We start from the raw sequence: 22,289 nt of genomic DNA on the forward strand, positions 1-22,289 counted from the left end.
GTTATCACTACCGTTAATGAAAGAATAGTGATAACATTGCCCTCAGCTGTATCTTCCATTATGAATAAAGCCATTTGAAGGTGAGTTATTTGTTGAAGCTCTGTTGAATCATCTTTCAACCTGAGTCTGTGGACATATTAGCCACCATCTTCCCCAGCACTCTCCAACTGGAGGACTACATTGAAAAAGGGAAAGAAAATGAAGGGGAAGGATGGAGGGGAAAAAAGACAAAGTATGGGGAAATTACAAATATTTATTCTTAATTGTGCTATCAATTGATCTTAACAAAATTAAGGGCACAATATTCATGACAGCATTACATTTCAAAAGGCATCTTCGATAAATTATAGTGAGTTATGTCTCCATACATTGATATAACTTCTAAATTACCCACCAATACATTGCAGTGTTAAGAGAAGTAGAAAAAAAGCAAAGAGGCATTGGATAATGCCACAATCAAGTTTATACTCTACCCTCATTTAGAGGTGGAAAAATAATCAGGATGAGATATTAATACAGGGTTTCCATAATATTGATATTTCTAATAATAAGTTTCATTAATGACTTCCTGAATTCAACGTGTGCTTTTGCACACAAGCCAAATATACAGATATACAGTCAATTATACAGTAGAATTTGGGGAAAATGTACTTTAACAAATGCAGGAAAACATTAAAAATTAGTGAATAATGCCAAAGTATTTATTCTAAACACAGAACATGTAAATATCTGGAAAGCAACTTTCATGATATTAATTTGCCATCTTCTGGCATAATTTTTAAAATCAACATTCTGATCTAAAATATTTGGTCATAAAACATCCCACTGATCTCTCCAATTAGATCTACCAGTCTGTTTGACTTATGTATTTATCTGTATTGCTAAATGATAGCAGCTGATAACAAACTCAGTTTACCCAAGCCAGTCAGTTTACATATAAATGAAAACATGTAAAATATCAGATATTCTAGTCTTCCTTTCAATTTAGTATTCTTTTACACTTAGAAATTTTTATTTAGTGAAATATTATTTTAGTTACAATACAACTCATTGCAGTGATAGAAAGTGTTTACCTCCATTCTGATTACAGTTTAATTTAGCAGAATTAATCCAAAGCATATTGAAGCATAAATCAACATATAGTTCTAGAAAGTTAATTATATGAATAGCATCATGTATTGTATTTTTATGTGATTTTTAAAACTCCATTACAGGGATACCTACATTTATTGCTTGTAATCTATAAAATTATTATTAACCTAGGAATTTCTAGAAATATACTTCTCATTTACAGAAACATTCTAAACATCTGGTACATTCATTTGTTAACATACTCTACAGTTGATGGTTAATAATTCATTAAGACTAAAAGGCAAGATAGTTATAAATACATGGTATTACATAGCACAAAATACACCATCCATGTTACAGTACACAAAGCATGTCATTTACAATCTAAACAATACCCTGACTGTTCATTCTTTCTTTAAAATATATATTTGTTAATTATTTGTGCTGTCAGTTCAGTGCGGAAACACATAACGAAGTGCAAGGTGTAAACAACCCAAAAATACTGTGTTCACTGCCCTGCTACCCTCCCCCTCCCATGTATTTGAATTAATGTTCTGGACATGTGAAGCCGCAACTAGAATGTATCCTCCTTGCAGCTCAGAACCGTTATTAACTGTATTTTATTGACTGCCACAATCATTTCCCCTAATTGCTCCCAATGGCAAACAACAATTTGATTCTCCTTTTCACACAACAGACAATGGAGACCAACACTGAGACAGCTTAGACCCAGCTGGTACTGCCTCACATGCACGATGATGAGTCTTTGACCTAACAGCAGATAGTTCATGTTTCTTCCTGACAATCCCAGCAACCCTTAACCAAGTTTGGTCAGTTGCAAGTCACCAATAATTTTTATTTCATTAATTGCTGAAAAGTTTTCAACACGATGATGAAAATCAAAAAGCTGATGTCCGTCGATGAATATGCGGAACCGTTGGTATTCGCAGTGTATTTCAAGCTGCAGATTGTGAAAATAAATAATAGCCTTTAATACAGTGTAATTATCAACACAACTACAATATGATACATTTATGTAGAATATTAAGTACATAAAATATTAGATCCTACTCCTTGGAATACAGGAATAAATGACCATTTTAAAAAATTCATTAATGAGACGCGGATGTCACTAGCAAGATCAGCATATATTGGCCATCCTTAAGAAAGTGGGGAGCTGCCTTTCCGAATGGCTTTAGTCCATCAAAAGAAAGTAACTCCCACTATGTTTCTTGGCATTCTGCCACCTGAGATTGTTCTGCCAAATGAGATCATGACAGATCTATGACCAAACTGCATAGATAATTGTTTTGTCCTATATACCTTAATATCAAAAACAAAAATCTTAATTATCAAAAATTTAACAATCACATTTATTTAAGTTAATCATTAACCCAGCACCAATCACTGCTTGTAGGAGATGGCAGCCACAGCCTGCCTGAGATCCAACACCTGCTTGCAATGCACTTGGTGGCTGTGACCTGCTGACTTCAGACAGCAATGAACTGGATGCTGGAGATCCTGCGAGGCTTTGCCAGGAAAAGCTTGGGGTGGTGGGGATTCTGTGGGGTCTGCACAAGGCTGCAAGCCTTGCATAGCAGGACAAGCAGCTCCAGCAAGAACAGCAGCAGAGGGGGAAAGGTGGGAGTAAGGGGATGGAGACCTCACCAAAAAAAATGTTCATTTATCAGCACGGTGGATGTCTGCAATGATGAGTGTACTGCTTTTCCTTTCTGAGCAGCCACATACTTACAACTGTTAGCTCATGTCTCATACTGAAAAAATGTGCAGGTTAGTTTATAAAGAATAAGAATGACATCAGAAACAGAAATGAAAAATGGCCTAAATTTGCACAATAAACTGGAATACTGCTTAGAGTGAAGGTGTCCATGACTTTTAGTGTGGAGGTATGAAAGTTGCATAAAAGCACAGGTTTTATCACTGTCATGAATTATATATTTTTAATTTTTTTGCCTTCATGAATATAATAGCATACTGTATTCTGTGTTGCAAAGGAAAGAAAACATGTGTTTTCCATCCACACCTGCCATTGTGCAACAACCTGCCATTTTTCAAGGATCTATAAATAATTGCAGAAAAAATATCTACCTGTCCAGATCGGCAATTTTTAATCTACAAAAGTACTTTGAAGTTTATAGAGTTTGGAAGACAGCCACAATCAAGGATGAATCCCCAACACTTGGATTTCACCATGTTAAATGTGTATACTGTATTAAATTGTAGATTTACAGCAATGCAATGGTGACAGTCTATAATGTCACTCAATCCTCCAATGCGAGCTGATACACAAGATTTTTGCATCATGTGGGTCACTTTAACACCCATCTCCTGTAACTGGCTGAAATTAATCCATATCTTTGTTACCTCTAGATTGCACTGTTCCAACATAATCCTGGATGGCCTCCATGTTCCACTCTCCATAAACCTGAGGTCATCCAAAATACTGCAACCCATGTTCTAGTTCATAGAAGTCCTGTTTACTCATGTTTCTTAATATACACTGCATCCTAGTTAAGCAGCATCTTAATATCAAAATTCACTTCCTTATTTTCAAACTCCTTCTTTATCTCATCACTCAGTCTCTATGTAATCTCCCCAAGTCTTATAATCCATCAAGATATCTCCACTTCTCGCATCTTGCCCACTCCAAATTTAATCTTTCTACCACTGACAGCCGTACCTTCAACTGCCAAGGTCCAAGCTTTGGAATTTCCTCCACAAGCTTTGACCACTTCTTTATCTCTCTTTTCTCCTTTAAGATTCTCCTTAAATTCTACCTCTTTAACAAGCTTTTGGTCATCTCTCCTAACATCTTCAGTGGCTCCGCATCAATATATTTGATAATATCCCTGTGATTAGCTTTGAGACATTCTTGCTAAGTTAAAGGGTGCTATAAAAATTGAAATGGTTGTTGTTCTTGTAGTCAGTTTTCTCACAAGCAGTTATGTAATCATTTTCCTGTGTTATACACTAACTTCATTTTTAGAATTTTAACAAAATATAGTAATTGGAACTTGCATCTCACCACTTTCCAAAGTACCCAGCTGGTTGATAAGAAATAAAATAAGAATATAATTTATTTGGTTTCAGTATTTTAGCAGAAGCATATTTGAAGATTATCTGCAAAACTAATACCACTTATGATTAATAATCTACACTATTTCTGAAAATTGTACAATTGTTTTCTAGTTTTTGTAATCTTCCTCTATAAGATTGCACTTCCATACTCTGTGCCTCAGTGTAGATCCAGTCCCAATTTGCCACCACTTCAGCCTTTTGCCACTTCAATCCAAGAATTACTTCACAAAAAAGGGTACTTCATTCCAGTCGAGATGAAGCGTCTCAACCCAGAAGGTCAACTGTCCCTTCCCCTCCACAGATACTGCCTGACCTGCTGAGTTCCTCCAGCAGTTTTTTTTTGCTCCAAATTCCAGTATCTGCAGTCTCTTGTATCTCCACTATGTTGATTTTTTCCCCCCACACAACTGAAATGTTGTGGGTTATGATAGCGACAAATTCACTTAAGAAATGTTGTTATCGCATAATTTTCTTTCAAGAATGAATCAAACAGCTGATATAATTGAGGAATTTATTGTGGAACTTATTGAACTTTGGCAATGTTTGAAGGTTAAAGTTACATGAATGGCTATGATAACTCTTATTGTCTCAATATTACATATAGAATATAACAAAAGCAAGAACATGGTTAACTAGAAAATAAAGTCGTATTTCTGTAGCACATTCTACTTCCCTTTCAAGATAGCCTGAAGCACTTTACAGCAATTAAATACTTTGGAAGTGCAGTAGAACGTGGCAGCCAACGTGCTCTTCCAAAAGGCAATGTGATAACTCCTTGTAAAATAAGTGCCATGAGACCTTATTACAAGGTTTTATTTTAACATCTCCTCCAAAGATGACAGTCAGTAGTGCAGCACCAGCAGAAAGTCAGCCTTGATTTTTGTAGATGAAACTGCAGCAGGACTTGAGCCACAACATTCTAAGAGGTGAGACAGCCACCCATTAAGCCACAGCTGACATAAGTTACAATATTCTAAAACTCTGTAACTTTGGACTTCTGAAATCCTGAACCGATATTTATGAGGCAAAGTGATTTGTCTGATATTTCATAGAAATCTTATTCAAATGCAAGCTTGCATACAGGATATATGGAGCAGTAATCAAAAAGCAAAACACTGCTGGAAATCAGTCAGCAAAAGGGGTGACCTTGATCACAAAAGTTGCCTATCAATTTAACAGCCCATTCCACTGTCTCTCTGACTTCTGTCTTTGGCCTCCTACTCTGAACCAATAATCTCAAGGGCTGCATTTCAGCTTTTGTCAAGCACAGAAAGCTCTCAGGGCTTAATACTGAATTCAGCAATTTCAGATCACTCGCCTTTCGGGTTTGTATCTGACCTGGCCAGTTCTGGGGAAACATTAATTCTGACCCAAAGCATTAATTCTGCTAATGCTGCCCGACCTGCTGAATATTTCCAGCATTCTCTGCTTGTCTTTCATATTTGCAGTACTTTGCTTTTACATTCTGCATCCCACAATTCCAGTTTTTTCCCCTCTCTCCCCCCCTTCATTTTCATTCTTCTCCTCCTATTTACATCTCCTCCAGACAGATCAGCTGTGATTAACCAGCTTTCAGCACTGCCAGCACCACACCACGTGCATTGTTCAGTTTCCTGATCTCCAACCTATCACAGACATTCCCTTTCTTCTCTCCACCACACCCCCTTCTCTGCAAGTTCAAACAAATTTGATTTTTAACTTTTCATAGATTTAATGAAAGATAATGAACTTGATATGTTAACTCTGGTTAAGAATGAAGGTCAAAGTCTGGTGAAATGCAGCAATACTACCCCTGGATAGAGAAAGCAGTAAGAACTTCTTATAAATTACATTGAACAGTTTGAGCACAGGAAAATATTTAGCTCATCATGCCTGAAAGAAAGTGCAGGCTAATGAGATGATTAGTCTCGTTAGCCTGCACTTTCCCCATAGCAAATCCCACCCCATCCTCTCCAGCAAACAGGTATCCATTTTCTTTGGAAAATTACTATTAAACTGCTCCAACCGTACTTTTGGACGATACATTCAAAATCATTACAACTCACTTCACTGTGTAAAACCACTTCCTCGTCCTGCCTCTTATTCTTTTGGAAATAATCTTAAATAACATGGAAAAATAGATGCTAAAATAGGTCATTTGGTTCTTCAAGCTTGCTCCACCAATCAATGCACTGATGGATGATCCTCTGCCTCAATGCCAAATTCCTATTCTCTCCCCAAACACATAGATGTCTTTTGTGTCTTGAAATCAATCTGTCCCACTGAGAAATAGAGCATGGAAACAGGCCATTTGGTCTAGTGTGTCCATACAAATCATTGGGGTGCTCATCCATATCAATCCCATCTTCCACCCTTCTCTTCCTAGGCGATTCAAATGCTCATCTTATACTTAACTGTTGTTGGCGACTCTGCTTCCACCACTCTCTCAGGCAGTGTACTCCAAGCACTCATCATTCTCTGGGTGAAAAACATCTCCCTCAGATCTCCTCTAAATCGCTTACCTGTTACCCTAATTCTACGTCCTCTAGTTTTATCTACCACTGATACCAGGGAAGGATTCCTGCAGTCTACCCTATCTGTACCCCTTATAATTTTATATACCTCAATCATGTCCCCTCTTAACCACTTAGCCTCTCCACTCTCTCCTCACAACTGAAACGCTCCATCCCAGGCAACATCCTGGTGAATCTCCTCTGCACTCTCTCGCGCACCATTGTATCTTTTCTACAGTGTGGTGACAAGCTTCTTAAGTATACTCCATGGCTTGACTTCCACAGAGGGCTGTGGAGAACAATTACATGGAAACACTATCGTTTGAGTGATCGAACTTTCTCAAATCAGTACGAAATGTCTTATCCCATATCCTGAGAACGTGACCCATGGTTCTAGACTCCCTGGCCAGTGGAAACATCCTCCTTGTCTTCAGCCTATCAAGCCTTGTCAGTATTTTATATGTTTCAATTAGACCTCTTCATTCTTTTAAACTCCAGCATATAGAGTACGAGTGCACCCAATCCCTCATTATATGGCACCCTTACATCACCAATTTCAAATGGGGAGCATGGATCCACACAGAACTACCTCAAAGTGTTGAACACACTAACATAGCACAGAAATACTTTGTACAATAGTGTCATTAATTATTGGGAAATTACTTTGAAAATATCTGAGCACAGTTATGTATGTGCTTTCAAAATGCAGTGTATAAATGTCAAAATCTGACAGAAAAAGCTATTTAATATACATTTTAAAAGCAAAACCTAATACGTTAACCAAAACCCATTAAATAAAACAATAGATTAACCATACATCTGAGTTGGGCCTTGCACTCATTTTTTTAAACTCTGTCAGAAAGTATAGCCCACCAGTTTTTCCCTCTGTGCCCCTTCCCCTCACCTCTCTCTGGTGGGACTTAACATGCAGGAGACATTTGGCATATATAGAAAACAGGTTTAGGACTTCCAATGTTCAAGTAGCCTGTGTCCCTTTGATCCTGCAGTGGTGATCAGACCTCAGTCGTGCTGCTAATGGCCTTACAGCTGATATGCATGTGCTCCCCATTGTCTAAAGTGGTTAACACAGGTTGAAGCTAGCAGTCAGTGATAATTTAACCGAGGGCTGCACTTCTTTAAGGGGAGGTGCTTTGCATCTTAAAATTATGCTGAAGTCATTTCATAGATTGAACAACAGGCTATACAGGTTTGACGTCTGAAAGCAGAAAGTTTCACAGCCACCATTTTAAGGCACTAATAAACAAAGTGGAAAAGGAGGCAAGGAATTCTCTTCCCCATGGAAGGTCAGGAAGCCCACTATACAGTTAAGCATCAGAAGAAGTCAATATAAGAAGCCAAGCCACAAGGATCTAGATCCAGTGCAAGAAATTTAATGACTTGAAAATAAAAAAAAACTGCAGCTACTGGAATAAAAACAGAAAATGTTGGTCAGGCAGCATCTGAGGAAAGAAAAACAAAGTTAACCCCTCAAGTTGAAGGCCATTCGTTGGAACTGGGGAAAATAAGAAAGCACGTTAATTTTGAGTTGCCAACAGGATGTATGAGAGGTGGAGAGGATAAAGGAAATATCTTTGATAGGAGAAAGCCAGGGTTGCCCAGGTGATGCTGATGTTCACAGAGCACTCTGGTTAACAAATTAATCACGTCAGTTAGAAAGAGAAAACAAAAAAAGGAAAATGAAAATTGTGAGTTGCAGGTCAGAGCTGTTGCTGAAACCTGGTATCAAAAGGAGAATGCTGGAAATGCCCAGGAGGTCAGGCAGTTTCTGTGGAAAGAGAAATCCCACAGCAGAACTGGCTAGTTCTAATAAGATAAGATAATGTATCTTAATTAGTCACATGTATACGGAAGCGCACAGTGAAATATATCTTTTGCGTAGAGTGTTCTGGGGGCAGCCCGCAAGTGTCACCGCGCTTCTGGCACCAAATACAAATAATATGCAACTTACCTGAAATCATTGAATTCTGTAGAGTCCCAAAAACTGCAATGTGCCCAAACAGAAGATGAGGTGATGCTCCTCAAGTCTACATTGCCCCCCTGTCCCCCTCTCCCCACTTAAAATCTAACACAAGTCTCACACACTGCTCACAGCACCAACATTGTATCAAACAGAACTTGCAAATGACATTACTGTGTCCCATCAGACCCTCATACACTTAACACTACTCCAACACTGAAACAGCAATGATCTCGCAGTCTGTGTACTGCCAGCTATTCAGCTGAGGCAAGCACATCATCTAACATGCTCACTAGCACTTGCCCCTCTCTTGCCAGAGAAGTTGACACATAGCTGCAACGAATAACAGCAGACTGGCAGAGGACATGTGTGCTTGACTGACTCACTGACTTAGTGGAGAGACTCCTTGCAACTACTGGAGCTGCAGAGGCAGAAGCCACAACCATGGGGATCCAGAGACAATACAATATGCTTATGATTAATACTAGTCACATCCCACATTTTCGTCTGATACACAAGACACATGAGCAGGCACCTCTTAGTTTCGCACATTCCCCCACCATCACACCACCCTTGTGTTTGCAGATGACAAATCTGGACCAAGCTATTAAACAGCAAGGAGGACAGCAGCACTCTATCATCACATCACATATTTGCAGTCATCAGGGCAGCAGCAAGGAACAAGGTAAGAAACAAGCTGGCCATGTCTTCCTGCTCTGCATTTTGCAACTCTCACATTCCTTTGTCTATATTCTCACTCTTTTACAGCTCCCATTCATTCATTGACCAGATAACTTTTTTATTTTACAACGTATCCCTGTGGTAACCCTGGTTTTACCCTGTCAGAGACATCCTCCTCCTCCACCTTCCTAGCTTAATGACCTTCTTTTGTCTCCTTCCCAGTTCTGATGGAGGGTCCTTGACATGAAACGTTAACTCCATTTCTCTTCCCCCAGATGCAGCCTGACTGCTGAGTATTTCCAACATTTTTTGATTTTAATCATGAAAAACAGTAGCTGTTTTTCCATGAAGCTGCACACAAGTTTCGCTCCAAGGCACTCAGGTGAGGATTACATGGGGCATAGAGGAAGGGTGATATGCGTGCACAAATGAGATGCTTGGTGCGATGGCTGACCTGCTCAAAAGCCTAAACTTAATGTTAAGGTGCATGTGGGAAGTCCCGCTCCAACTATGCATGGAGCCCATTCTTTCTAGCATGGTGGTGGTGGGCAGCTCCATTTCAATTCTGCAGATCCAGCCATTATGTTACATTTGACAGCAGGTATCTCTACTTACACTGCAGCACAAGCAGAAACTACTCAAGCTCTGAGTGCTATTGTGAAAGCTCAGACTACTGCTACCATCTTCATGGTTATGGCCATCCAAGCTGAATTGAACCATCAACATTTCACAGTAGTCCAGCAATCTGTCAGGTAATGTGTCCCTTGCGATAGTGTCATTGTTTTCAAGTACTGTCCTCCTTCAGGATAATACTGTTCAGCTGTTCTGTGGTACAAGTTCCACACTAATGGCACTTTATGTAAAGAAATTTCTCTTGAATACTTTAATGAATTTATTGTTGACTCATATACCTAAAAGTGGACTGCACTATCTCACTCTTAGTCCATTCAATCTTTCCTGCAAGGTATAACCTCTCAGTTCTGGTATTATCCTTGTATACTGTATAACTTCCTCTCCCCACTAACAGTGCCTCAATATTAGCCTTATAATGCAAAGGCCAAAATCATGTACAGTATTTCCAATATGACTAAAATTGTTACTCACCCTAAATGGCTGGTCTGGGATGAAGGGAAAGTAGGGAATGGGTGTTTCTTCTTCTCCCCATTCTCCAGAAACGAAAGCATTTCTGACGAACTGCTGATCAGGAAATCTCGCCTGAAGCTCAATGGCAACATCGGCTGGTGACACATCAGAGTCTCCACAGCACAGACTGATTTCAAAGCTTCATTAGGGATAAGAAGAAAACAAACTACAATCAGAAAATAAAAGCTTCTTAATCTATCAAAGCCTCTAAATGAAGTGATCAGTCAAGTGATGTGCTAAGATTTGCCAGCTGAAATGTCCATAACCAGGCCATTCAGGGGTGGAAGCTGTGGCGTCGTCTTCCGCTCCCAGGACCTCTGTACTACTTAGGGCAGCGCACACCTCCACAATTCCCCAGCTCTCAGATTAGGAAATCCACCCGCTGAACTCACACCACGTTAACTGGGCACTTTGAAACCAAAACAAGAAAATCAGCAGCTAAGAGAAGGTAAAACCTGTAACTTTATTCTTATTATGTTTTTAAGCGAGGTTGAGCTTTCTTTTGTACTTAACTTCTGTATTGGTTTTAATAATGTTAATTGTTTTTAAACAGTATTTTTATTGAACAAAGTCCTGAGTAATTTAACTCAAGGTAAACAGCAGGCTTGACAGCCAGTGAGCGAGGGACAAGATCTGACAGAGGGATGTCCTAACTGTGCCATTATTGTCTCATCAGCTGACCACTTGTGTGGGGAGAGGGCTGTGCCTTGCTGATGTGCTGAGTGGTGGCCTCTCAGCTGAAGACTGTGTCTGGAACCAAACTAAAAATGATTTGGTCTAGGGTACAGATAATCAGCGATCTTATGGCCAGAAGTGTTGTCTGTTTACTTCTATAACAACAATAACAATTTGCCTTTGACATGTTAGAAGCCCACAAGATACTTCACAGGAGTGTTTTTAAGCAAAGCTTGATATCAAGCCATGCAACAGTTTATAATAGCAGATTACCAAAAGCTTGATCAAAATGGAAAGGTATAATGATTTTTTTTTAAAGAACAATGAATAGAATCTGAAATTTAGATATTGCTTTCCTTTATAAAAATCAAAGCAAGCTATCATGTTTTAGCGTGTCTGAATAAGTTGAAGCAAAATGTTAATGTGAACCATAACATAACCACAATAGCTCAGTGCGTGGACTTTGTTTAAGTAACACTTTCCAGGACTGTTAAAGGTCAAATAATTGAACTTGAATATTTCCCACCTACAATGCCATTCTGCATTTTTGCGGAGTTACATTACTCTGCATGAACAGAATAATTTCCAAAGATAATTCACTTTCTAGATGGTTATATATATTAGATCAGTCCCAAATCATTTCAACTTCATAAGGTTAATCCAAACTGTTAGCAATGGTTCCTTTCAGACAAACAACAGACCTAAACAAATTTGAACTTATTCAATAGAAAATGGGAACAGTACAATTTGTACTTGTTTTGAGAGCTGTTTTGTCACTTGTCCCGTAACAGCCTGTGTTAGACACTAAACGTTTTTTTCTCCAAATCAGGATGATGCACATTCTTATATTATTCCCCCAATATGAGGCTTGAAATTACCTCTTTTGAGAACTATTTTCACAATTTTCTTCTCCAAAGAAACATACATTACATAGTATTAATTTTTAAAGAAAGGATTATCCTGGCCTTAAGTAGGTTTGTTAAAATCTTTCTGAATTTGGCACTAGTGAATACAAAAGTATTTATTGATCAGTACCTTGCTGGGTTGGGATCCACTATACCCATCACAATGATCTTCTTTCCTGGTCTCATTCCTCCTTTTATAGTACCACAAAAAGGAACAGTCTTAAAGAAAGTAAGGGATTGGTCCTTGTAAGTCTCACAGCCCAGCAGAATGGCACATTATCAATCAGCAATGACAAATAAGGTAATTTTAAATACAATATTTAGAAAGTTATTTAAATAATCAGAGAATGGTGTTTTGTTTTACCAAGCGTGGTACATCTTCAGAGTCTGGGGAAGTTAATGAGTCGTTCAGGTGATGTCCGTCCACTATCTAAGAGTGAAATGGAAGATTATCATACATTATAGCAGTTCCCTTAAATATTCAATTTTACAATACACTCTCTTCAATATTACACTGTGTCAATATTCCAGCAGAAATTGTAGGGCGGAGTGAGTGATGAAAACAAACACGGATCCTCCACAATCTGGGATTTCACCAATGTCAAATGATTTCCTTTTGATCAACAACAATAGAGCGCTGGAATCGAGAGAGAATGAGTTAAGTGGAGATTTCTCGCAAATTAGGTGCAGCGTCCGTTCAATGGGTGCGAAATCTGAACCCCGGGAGCAGCAGGAAAAGGCAGCGTTAGCGGAGTGGAACCGGAGTCAATCCCACACTCATCGGGAATGGGAGCCTGTATCACTCGCGGTGCCCCGGACTGAATGTGTCCCCGGTAGTGGAAGCCGGTGTCAATCCCGAAGTAGATGAGCCTCCGGGAATGGAAGCCGGAGTCAATCCCGGAGTAGATGAGCCTCCGGGAATGGAAGCCGGAGACAATCCCGGAGTAGATGAGCCTCCGGGAATGGAAGCCGGAGACAATCCCGGAGTAGATGAGCCTCCGGGAATGGAAGCCGGAGTCAATCACGGGCCGGCCTGCACGGCCAGAATATCCGAGAGCCGAGTGATCGGGAGCCGCAGGGTCCCGGAGTCGAATCAACGCGCAAACCGGGCTCCCAGAATACCCGACACCGGGAACAAACTCAAGGTGATCCTGAAGGAGTCGGAGTCAGTTTTGGATCGAACAGGGAAAGACCGGCGCTCTCGTGGTGAGAGCAGGACCCCGCGGCGGAGCGGATCCCGGATTCCCTGGGAGATTCCGCGCCTCGGCCCCGCACAAGAAGGTGCCCCTAACGTGGCTCCGAATGATCCTAACTTCGCCACCTATGCAAAGCATCGCCTCCTTCTCTCGCCCATGCCACGCACTTACCATTCTGTCCCTTTTTGCTGCTGATCCCGCCATCTTTACACAGAAACTGGGCCGAGCTTGCAGGAGGAAGGCGGGTCTGAGCCGAGCCCAGGCCACCGTGCACCAGACTGCGAGCCCCGCCTGCCCACCGGCGTTTGCGCCGCCCAGACCAACCTGTGCTGTCCCGGTGGAACAGCGTACAAAGACGGGGCAGCTTCCGCACCGGCCCAGATCCTCAATCCGACTGCAGGTCGCAATGGCGTCGCTGGATCCCACTAATCCTCTTTCAGATTTTCGTTTTAACTGCAGCACAAACCAGGAATTACGGGAGATAGCAGACTGGAACGAGGGCAAGACTTAGACCAGAGGCATTTAAGGTGTTCAAATCAAGAAAGGTTTTGTGCAAAGTCTCTCAGTGGCAGAAAGCTCGTCATTCCAGAGAAACTCGCAGATTTAAGGTGATTGGACAAAGAACCAGAGGGAAAATGAGGCATTTTTGTCGCATGTATAATCGGGAATTTGGCATCTGAAAAGGTGGAGGAAACAGTTTCAATAACAACTTTCAAATTAGATTTGACGAAGTAATTGAAGGTAAATATTGATGCAGGACTATGAGGAAAGAGCAGCGAAGTAAGATTAATTGTATAGGTCTTTCAAAGTGACCGGCGTTAGCACTCTGCGCTGTGGGCTTGAGTACTGTTTGTTTCTTTGTGGCGAAACAGGAGTATGAAATAGGAATACTAATGGCATTGCTCCCTTGCAGTTGGCTTGGACCCAATGGGCCGAATGCCCTCGTAATTTGTTGTAAGGATAAGAAAAGATAAGATATGCTATCATAGCACTTTCCTATCTTAATGAATTTAGGAGCATATCATTGGGAGTGATAAATCTGCAAAGGGATGTTGCTGGGTTAAGCGAGTTGTCAAGAGGATTGGCAGAATGTGAAAAGTGTGAAATACGTGTTTATTCACACTGGCAAGAAGACCAGAAAAGCAGAAATTGTTTAAATGCAGAGACAAAACGGAATGCTACAGTATAGATGGATCTGGGTGTTCTTGTAAATGTGAAAGGGAAAGTTACATAGTAAGTAATTAGGTAAATGGAATGAAAAATACAATGATGCTGGAGGAACTCAGCAGCCAAGGCAGCATCCGTGGAGAAAAGTAGGTGGTCAACATTCCAGGTCAAGACCCTTATTCAGGACTGAAGATAAGAAAAGGGGAAGCCCAATATATAGGAAGGGGAAAGCAGAGCAGTGATAGGTGAACAAAAGAGCAGAGCCGGGGTGGGCACAGGGTGGTGATAGGTAGATGTAGGTAAGAGATAGTGATAGGCACGTGCGGGGGAGGAGGGGAGAGCAGATCCACCAGGGGATGGGTCAAAGGTGTGGAGGAAAAAAGGGGGGTAGAAAAAAGAGAGAGAGGCTAGGAAAGGGAAGGAAAGAAGAGGCATGGATGGGGGTGGGTTGTGGAGATTACTTAAAGTGGGAGAATTCAGTTGTTCATGCCATTAGGCTGCAAGGTTCCAAGACAGAAAATGAGGTGCTGTTCCTCCAGTTTGCGTTTGGAATTCTCCTGGCAGTGGAGGAGGCCGAGGACTGACATATCAGTGATAGTGTGGGAGGGGGAGTTGAAGTGACCAGCAATGGGGAGATGCAGATCACGGTTACGGACAGAGTGCGGGTGTTCTGCGAAACGGTCACCCAGTCTGCGTTTGGTCTCGCCAATGTAGAGGAGGCCACACTTGGAGTACTGAATGCAGTAATTATATTAAGGGAGGCCCCATTCCCCATCTCTTTCTCCGCTCTATTGACGACTGCATTGGTGCCTCCTCTTGCACCCGTGCAGAACTCAACAGTTCCATAAACCTTGCCACTAATTTTCACCCGACTCTCCAATTCACTTGGACTATCTCTACACCTCTCTCTCCTTCCTCGATCTTTCCATCTCCATCTCAGGAGATTCCTTATCCACTGACATCTTCTACAAACCCACTGACGCCCACAGCTACCTCGATTACAGCTCCTCCCACCCTGTCTCTTGCAACGACACAATCCCTTTTTCTCAATTTCTCTGCCTCTGCCGCATCTGTTCCTATGATGAGGCTTTCCACTCCAGGACATCCGAGATGTCCAACTTTTTTTTTTTACTAACTGTGGCTTCCCCCCTACTGTGGTTGAGAGAGCTCGCACCTGTATCTCTGCCATTTCCTGCACCTCTGCTCTCACCCCCACTGCTCCCAGACCCAACAGGGATAGGAACCCCTTGTCCTCACATTTCATCCCACCAGCCGACGTATCCAACACATCATTCTCCACCACTTCTGCCATTTCCAACAGGACCCCACCGCCAAGCATATCTTCCCCTCCCCACCCCTTTCTGCCTTTCGCAGGTATCGCTCTCTCTGCCACTCCCTAGTTCATTCCTCCCCCCACCCATCCCGCTCCCACCCCGGGAACTTTCCACTGCCCCCGCCAAAGGTGCAACACCTGCCCCTACACCACCTCCATCCAGGGACACAAACAGTCCTTTCAGATGAAACAGAGATTTACCTGCACCTCCCTTCATATCATTGACTGCATTCGGTGCTCCAAGTATGGCCTCCTCTACATTGGCGAGATCAAACACAGAGTAGGCGACCATTTCACATAACACCTGCACTCCGTCCGTAACCACGATCTGCATTTCCCGATTGCCAGTCACTTCAACTCCCCCTCCCACTCCATTACAGATATGTCAGTCCTCAGCCTCCTCCACTGCCAGGAGAATTCCAAATGCAAATTGGAAAAACAGCACCTCATTTTCCATCTTGGAACCTTGCAGCCTAGCAGCGAGAACATTGAATTCTCCCACTTTAAGTAATACCCACAACCCACCCTCAGCCATGCCTCTTCTTTTCTTCGCTTTCCTAGCCTCTCTCTCTCTTTTTCTACCCCCCTTTTTTCCTCCTTGCCTTTGACCCATCCCCCGATGGATCTGTTCTCCCCTCCTCCCCTGCACCTGCCCATTACTATCTCTTACCCGCATCTACCTATCACCACCCTGTGCCCACCCTGCCTCCCCTCTTGTGTCCACCTATCACTGCTCTGCTTTTCCCCCCTATATATTGGGCTTCCCCTTTTCCTATCTTCGGTCTTGAAGAAGGGTCCTGACTTGAAACGTTGAATCATAACATTGACCACCTGCTTTTCTCCACAGATGCTCCCTGGCCTGCTGTTCCTCCAGCACCATAGTGATTTTCATCTAGATTCCAGCATCTGCAGTCCTTTGTTTTTCTAAGGTAAATGGAATGTTGAAACTTTATTGCAAAGCAGACGATGGATAAAAGAAGCAAGTCTTGTGACAATTGTGCAGCCCATTAGTGAGATCACATTATTAATACCACGACATACTTTTAATTCACATATTTTAGATGTTACACAGCTTTATAATAAATTTTCTAGTTAACCCAGGTAAGTTTAAAGGCAGTATGGGAACCAGGAACACAGTGAGCGTAAAGGGAGTGTGGCACATATCACATGGTGAGCCAAATGCCGAACGATTGGAATTTCCAAATAGTTGGATAGCGGATTATTAGAGTTTTACTGTATCTGAAAGAAGACTGGGGAATTAATCCTGGTGTTCCGGTATATAATTGTCCTTCAATCAGTAACATAATAAAAATAATCTAATCAATTTAATTTGCTGTTTGTGAGAGCTTACTGTGGAAATATTAGCTGCTTTGTTTCCTACATTACAACAGTGGATAAATTTCATTAAGTACATCATTGGACTGTAATCACTCTGAGATATCCTGAGGTGATGAAAGGTGAAAAGTTTGTGCATCCTACTTTCCTTCTTACTTTATATAACTGAAGTACAAATCTCAAATCAGGAATTGCAGAAACCAATGTGCATAGGTTTTATTTTGATAGTTATTTAAATACATTTTTAAATGAATAATCTTTGAGCTATGCAAGCATGATAAATCTATGTTTACTACGTCATTGGCCACCACTGGGCTGGGAGTTTTAATTAGGATCACTGATCACATAGATCACTGATTTGTACAAATTGGACAGCATCAATGGGCACAGCATTAAACTGCCAATGGATATTTGATTTTTTTTAACAAACTGCATTAAAATGATTTAATCCTAATTATTAGGTGATTAATACAAAGGCTGTAATATAATATTTTCAATTATCTTGTTTTATCAGTTCATAAAACAAGAGACCACTGATGCATATTAATAATGTTGCCTATTATTTGGAAGTTGGTGTGTTGATCAAATGGCTAAAAATAATAAAGGAGGTGCAATAGTTGACTGTGGTTAATAACTGAATTAACAGGACCCAACATTAAAATTTCTGCTCATTTAAACATTACAGCACTTTATATCCCATACCTCTACTTAAAGCCATTTTGTAACATAAACTTGTACAAAATGAGGAACGATTGGCCCCTAAAAATCTAAATGAACTGCACAGTGATGGAAAGTGCTAAAGAAGATGTTATCAAGCAGCATTTACTCATCAAAAACCTGATGTGTGTTTCCAGCATTTGGTGTAGTTTTCTTTGATAACCCTTTCATTTTTTCATATTTCCCTCTTGCTCTTCTTGTACGTGATTTTGGGTATGTCTTTTCGTTCTTCATTTGCTGACTGTAGTTACAGGTGGGACCTTCACCTTTTCAGAAAACTAATTGCCTCTGTACTGAGGAGGCAGTTAAGAGTCTTTTGTTCCTTTGTCCTGTTCCCATACGTTTTTTTGCTTTTTACCATCATCCATTTTGTCATGAATCTTATCTGTTTTATACCCTATGACAACCCTTACTTTTTGTTCTTTCCTCCTTTTTCTTGTCTCTATGTCTGCTTAAAACCTGTTCTTTCCTTCACCTTCTCCTAGTATTCCTAGTATATTCTGCTTCTGATTTCCAAAACCCATATAATTTTGCTTTTGTGTTGGAAATGGGTTTTTAGTGGGTCAAAAACATCATGGTCAAGATAATTGTACTGCATTGATTTTCACCAGGTTGGCAACTAATTTTGATAAATCTTACTGACATGACTTCTTTCCACTGCATTAGTTGTGCAGTTTAGGGGAACAATAGCGTAGGGGCACCAGTAAGTAACTGGACCAGCATGATCAAGAAATAAAAGCTTAAATCAACCACTGCAGCTGCTAGATTTAAATTTCATTAATTAAATCCATTCTGAATTAAAAGGGTAATGTCAGTAATGGTGATCATGAAAGTACCAGATTATCAAAAAAAGTCCACGTGGTTCATAGATGCCTCTGAGAGACACTAATCTGCTGTTGTTACCTGATACAGCCAAAATGTGACTTCAGACCCACAGAAATGTAGTTGACTCTAAACCGGCTTCTGAAATAGCCTCCCAATTCAAGAGCAAATAGGGCTTGATATCAACTGCTGGTCTTGTGTGGTGTCCACATCCTGTGATTAAATATAAAAAAAATTCTCAACAATGCTATACATTCCTTTCCCAGTTCCCCTGCCTGTTAAGTTATCATGGAATAATTATTCTCACACTGTATCTCTGGAATTGTCACTGCATCATAGCCCATACCTTTTCTCATTGCCTGCAGCATAGTTCTGAAACAAACCAAACTTGTCTGTGAATGTGGCCAACCTTACCTGTACACCCATATCAAACTATCCATTCAGCTAACTGCGGTAATTTGTTTATATTGCCCGTCATTGGTGCGAGTGCTACCACCAGCATAGCCTAAATTAATGTTTTGGGGTTCTCTGCCTAAGACCCATTGCTACTCCATCTTCCTCTCTTACTTGAAACCAATCTTTTTGTCCAGATTTTCATTCTTTTCCTCCTAATATCTCCTACTTTAGTTCATTGTTTTTTTTCCTCTACTTATATCATTCTAAAGTTCCTTGTAACATCTTCTCTCTCTTAAAAGCATAAATGCAGCTTATGGTTATTGTCTGATGCTGTAATTTCTGGCTTATTTTGTCAATTGATGGAATGTAGAAATTCAGTTTCTGTGCCAGAGATACCCCATAATACCAGGCCTTGGGCTTGACATACTTCAGATACGGAAAAGTGTGAAGTGATACACTTCAGGAGATCGAATTTGAAGGCAGAATACAAGGTTAGTGGCAAGACTCTTAGCAGTGTGGAGGAACAGAGGGATCTTGGGGTCCACACCCATAGATCCCTCAAGGTTGCCGCACAGGTCGATAGGGTTGTTAAGAAGGCATAAGGTGTGTTGGCCTTCATTAGTTGGGGGTATTGAGTTCAAGAGGTCATATTGCAGCTCTATAGAACTCTAGTTAGAGCACACTTGGAGTATTGTGTTCAGTTCTGGTTGCCTCATTATAGGAAGGATGTGGAATGTAAAGAGGGTGCAGAGGAGATTTACCAGGATGCTGCCTGGATTAGAGAGCATGTCTTATGAGGATAGGTTGAGTGAGCTACGGCTTTTCTCTTTGGAGAGGAGGAGGATGAGAGGTGACTTGATAGAGGTGTACAAGATGATAAGAGGCACAGAATGAGTGGACAGTCAGAGACTTTTTCCCAGGGTGACAATGGTTAACACGAGGGGGCATAATTTTAAGGTTATTGGAGGAAGATATAAGGGGGATGTCAGGGGTACGTTTTTTTTGCACAGAGAGTGGTGGGTGTGTGGAATGCACTGCCGGCTGAGGTGGTGGAGGCAGATACATCATGGACATTTAAGTAACTCTTATATAGACACATGAATGATAGACAAGTGGAGGGCTATGTGGAAGGGAAGGGTTAGATAGATCTTAGAGCAGGATAAAATGTCGGCACAAAATTGTGGGCCAAAGGGCCTGTACTGTGCTGTGTTGTTCTATACCTGTTAAGGGGTTCAAGGTTTCAGTTTGGAGGGGGAGGTGATTAGGAGAGGGAAGAAAAGCCATGAGGGTAGCAGTCAAGATGATGATCATCAAGACCCAGAGGCCAGTGGTCAATGGGGACATGGGATGCTGGTGATAACTTATGGTTCTAACATGGGACTAGAAGTATTCCCACACTCTCTGACTCCTTGTTTGGGTCTTATAAACTTGCCTTTTTGGTGGTTGACTGCCACATTTCCTTTAAGGAGCCACCGGTAAGTCTCCATGTACACCTAATTTTTCTTGAATATAGTTGCCATGTAACAATTCCGGAGCAGTCTAATTCAGCTCAGAACATCTGCATTTTACTTCTCTTTGCACGTGGAAAGGGTTCTCACATCTATTTTCGGCAAAACTCTGTGTGCCTTTTCTATTCTATAGAAATAAGGAAAAGAAAAAGAAGATCTAAGTTACATGTTTTTTGGACAGATTTATCAAGTGAGGATATGGTTTTATCAAGCCAGGGGATCAGCCCTGGTTCAATGAGGAATGCAAAATGGCTTGCCAATACCAGGCCTTCCTAGAAATGAATTGCAACCCAGTGAATATGCAATGTAGGACTATTTGTGTGCTAAACAAGGCATGGTGGTGTAGCGGTTAGTGTAATGCTATTACAGCGCCAGCGACCCAGGTTCAATTCCAGCTGCTGTCTGTAAGGAGTTTGTACGTTCTCCCCATGTCTGCGTGGGTTTCCTCCGGGTGCTCCGGTTTCCTCCCACATTCCAAAGGCTTACGGGTTAGGAAGTTGTGGGCATGCTATGTTGGCGCCGGAAGCGTGGTGACACTTGCACTGCCCCCAGAACACTCTGTGCAAAAAGATGCATTCCACTGTGTGTTTCAATGTACATGTGACTAATAAAGATAATAAAGAACACTCAATAGATGGAGCTAAGCAATCTCACAACCAAAGAATCAGATCAAAATTCTGTAGTGCTACAACATCTGGTCATGAATGGTCAGACAGTTAAAGAGCTAATAGGAGGGAAAAGGCTGCAAGAACATCCCAATTCACAATGATAGTGAGGCCCAGGATATGGGTGTTAAGGAAAATGCTGAAACATTCACAATCATGTTGATCCAGAGGTGCTAAATAAATGATCCACCTTGGCTTCCTCTCAATATCCTCACCTCACAGAGCCCAATCTCAAGCCAAGTTAATTCACTCCACATCATCAAGAAGCAGCTGACAGCACTGGATACAGTGAAGGCTATTAGAAAAACTTCATTGAAACAATACATAAAAAGTGCTGGAAGAACTCAACAGGTCAGGCAACATCTATGGAGGGAAATAAACAGTCGACGTTTCAGGCCAATACCCTTCATCAGGAACTTCATTGAAATGTTTGTTTGCCTGATAATGTCATTTCTCGGCCATTGTGACTCATTTTCACTTGGTGCATTTTTATCGTGCTGTACTACAATCTTGTTTACAATCTTAACAAGCAGTTCATACAATCTTAGACCTTAGAATATGCGAGTCTAATCATTATTCAAAATCTAACTTATTAGAATTGTTTAGCAGTCCTACACACCGCAATGTTTAGTAGGAGTAACAAGGAATTTCCATAACTCAGCACTTCAGAGATCCACGAGTTAGCTTTTCAAAAACAATGCAATGTTGCAGTATATGGCACCTGTCGTGCAGATTCATCCTGCTTGTCCTGTTTTGACTGAAACCGATATCTCTACCTTGAATCTTTTGTTTTCCTCACAGGAGATATGACTGAGATTAATTCTAGAATTGTGGAGGCTGTGCATGCCCCAGGTCTCAGCATTCTGTGATATCAGCACATTCCACCATTGTTATCAGAATGTTTCTGTACCTATGTTAAGAAGAACAAACTTGCATTTATACAGCACCCTTCACATTCTCAAGACTGCAAAATGCTTCACAGCCAATAACTGAGTGCAGACAAATTACTAGTTAATCTGTTTTTGTGGCTTCATTGAGGGATGTGCATTGATCAGTAGAAAGCCAGTGTTGGCTGCTGCAGGCCAGGACATTTGGGACAGGGCTGG

At 41.1% G+C, this 22,289-nt stretch overlaps 2 protein-coding genes and 1 long non-coding RNA gene across 3 annotated transcripts in view; 1 reads left to right on the forward strand and 2 right to left on the reverse strand.

The window, feature by feature from the left end:
• Positions 1-239: 239 nt before the first annotated feature.
• LOC127568476 (galectin-related protein-like) lies at positions 240-14,567 on the reverse strand. The gene is made up of 5 exons (XM_052012277.1): positions 13,412-14,567; positions 12,409-12,474; positions 12,175-12,263; positions 10,426-10,603; positions 240-2,032 (listed from the first exon to the last, which is right to left on the reverse strand). Exons 1-5 carry the CDS (start codon positions 13,442-13,444, stop codon positions 1,889-1,891), a joined length of 510 nt encoding a protein of 169 aa, XP_051868237.1. The 5' UTR covers positions 13,445-14,567; the 3' UTR covers positions 240-1,888.
• A 1,851-nt stretch (positions 14,568-16,418) lies between these two features.
• Positions 16,419-22,289, forward strand: part of abch1 (ATP-binding cassette, sub-family H, member 1) — a 78,814-nt gene continuing 72,943 nt past the window's right edge. Inside the window, exon 1 of the mRNA XM_052012265.1 lies at positions 16,419-16,669. The gene's annotated coding sequence lies outside the window, so the exon portion shown is untranslated. The remainder of the gene's footprint in view (positions 16,670-22,289) is intronic.
• Positions 20,483-22,289, reverse strand: part of LOC127568478 (uncharacterized) — an 84,885-nt gene continuing 83,078 nt past the window's right edge. The window contains exon 3 of the long non-coding RNA XR_007956013.1: positions 20,483-20,645. This is a non-coding gene — a long non-coding RNA (uncharacterized LOC127568478). The remainder of the gene's footprint in view (positions 20,646-22,289) is intronic.

This window comes from Pristis pectinata, chromosome 3, assembly GCF_009764475.1.
Source record: "Pristis pectinata isolate sPriPec2 chromosome 3, sPriPec2.1.pri, whole genome shotgun sequence".
NCBI classification, from domain to species: domain Eukaryota; kingdom Metazoa; phylum Chordata; class Chondrichthyes; order Rhinopristiformes; family Pristidae; genus Pristis; species Pristis pectinata.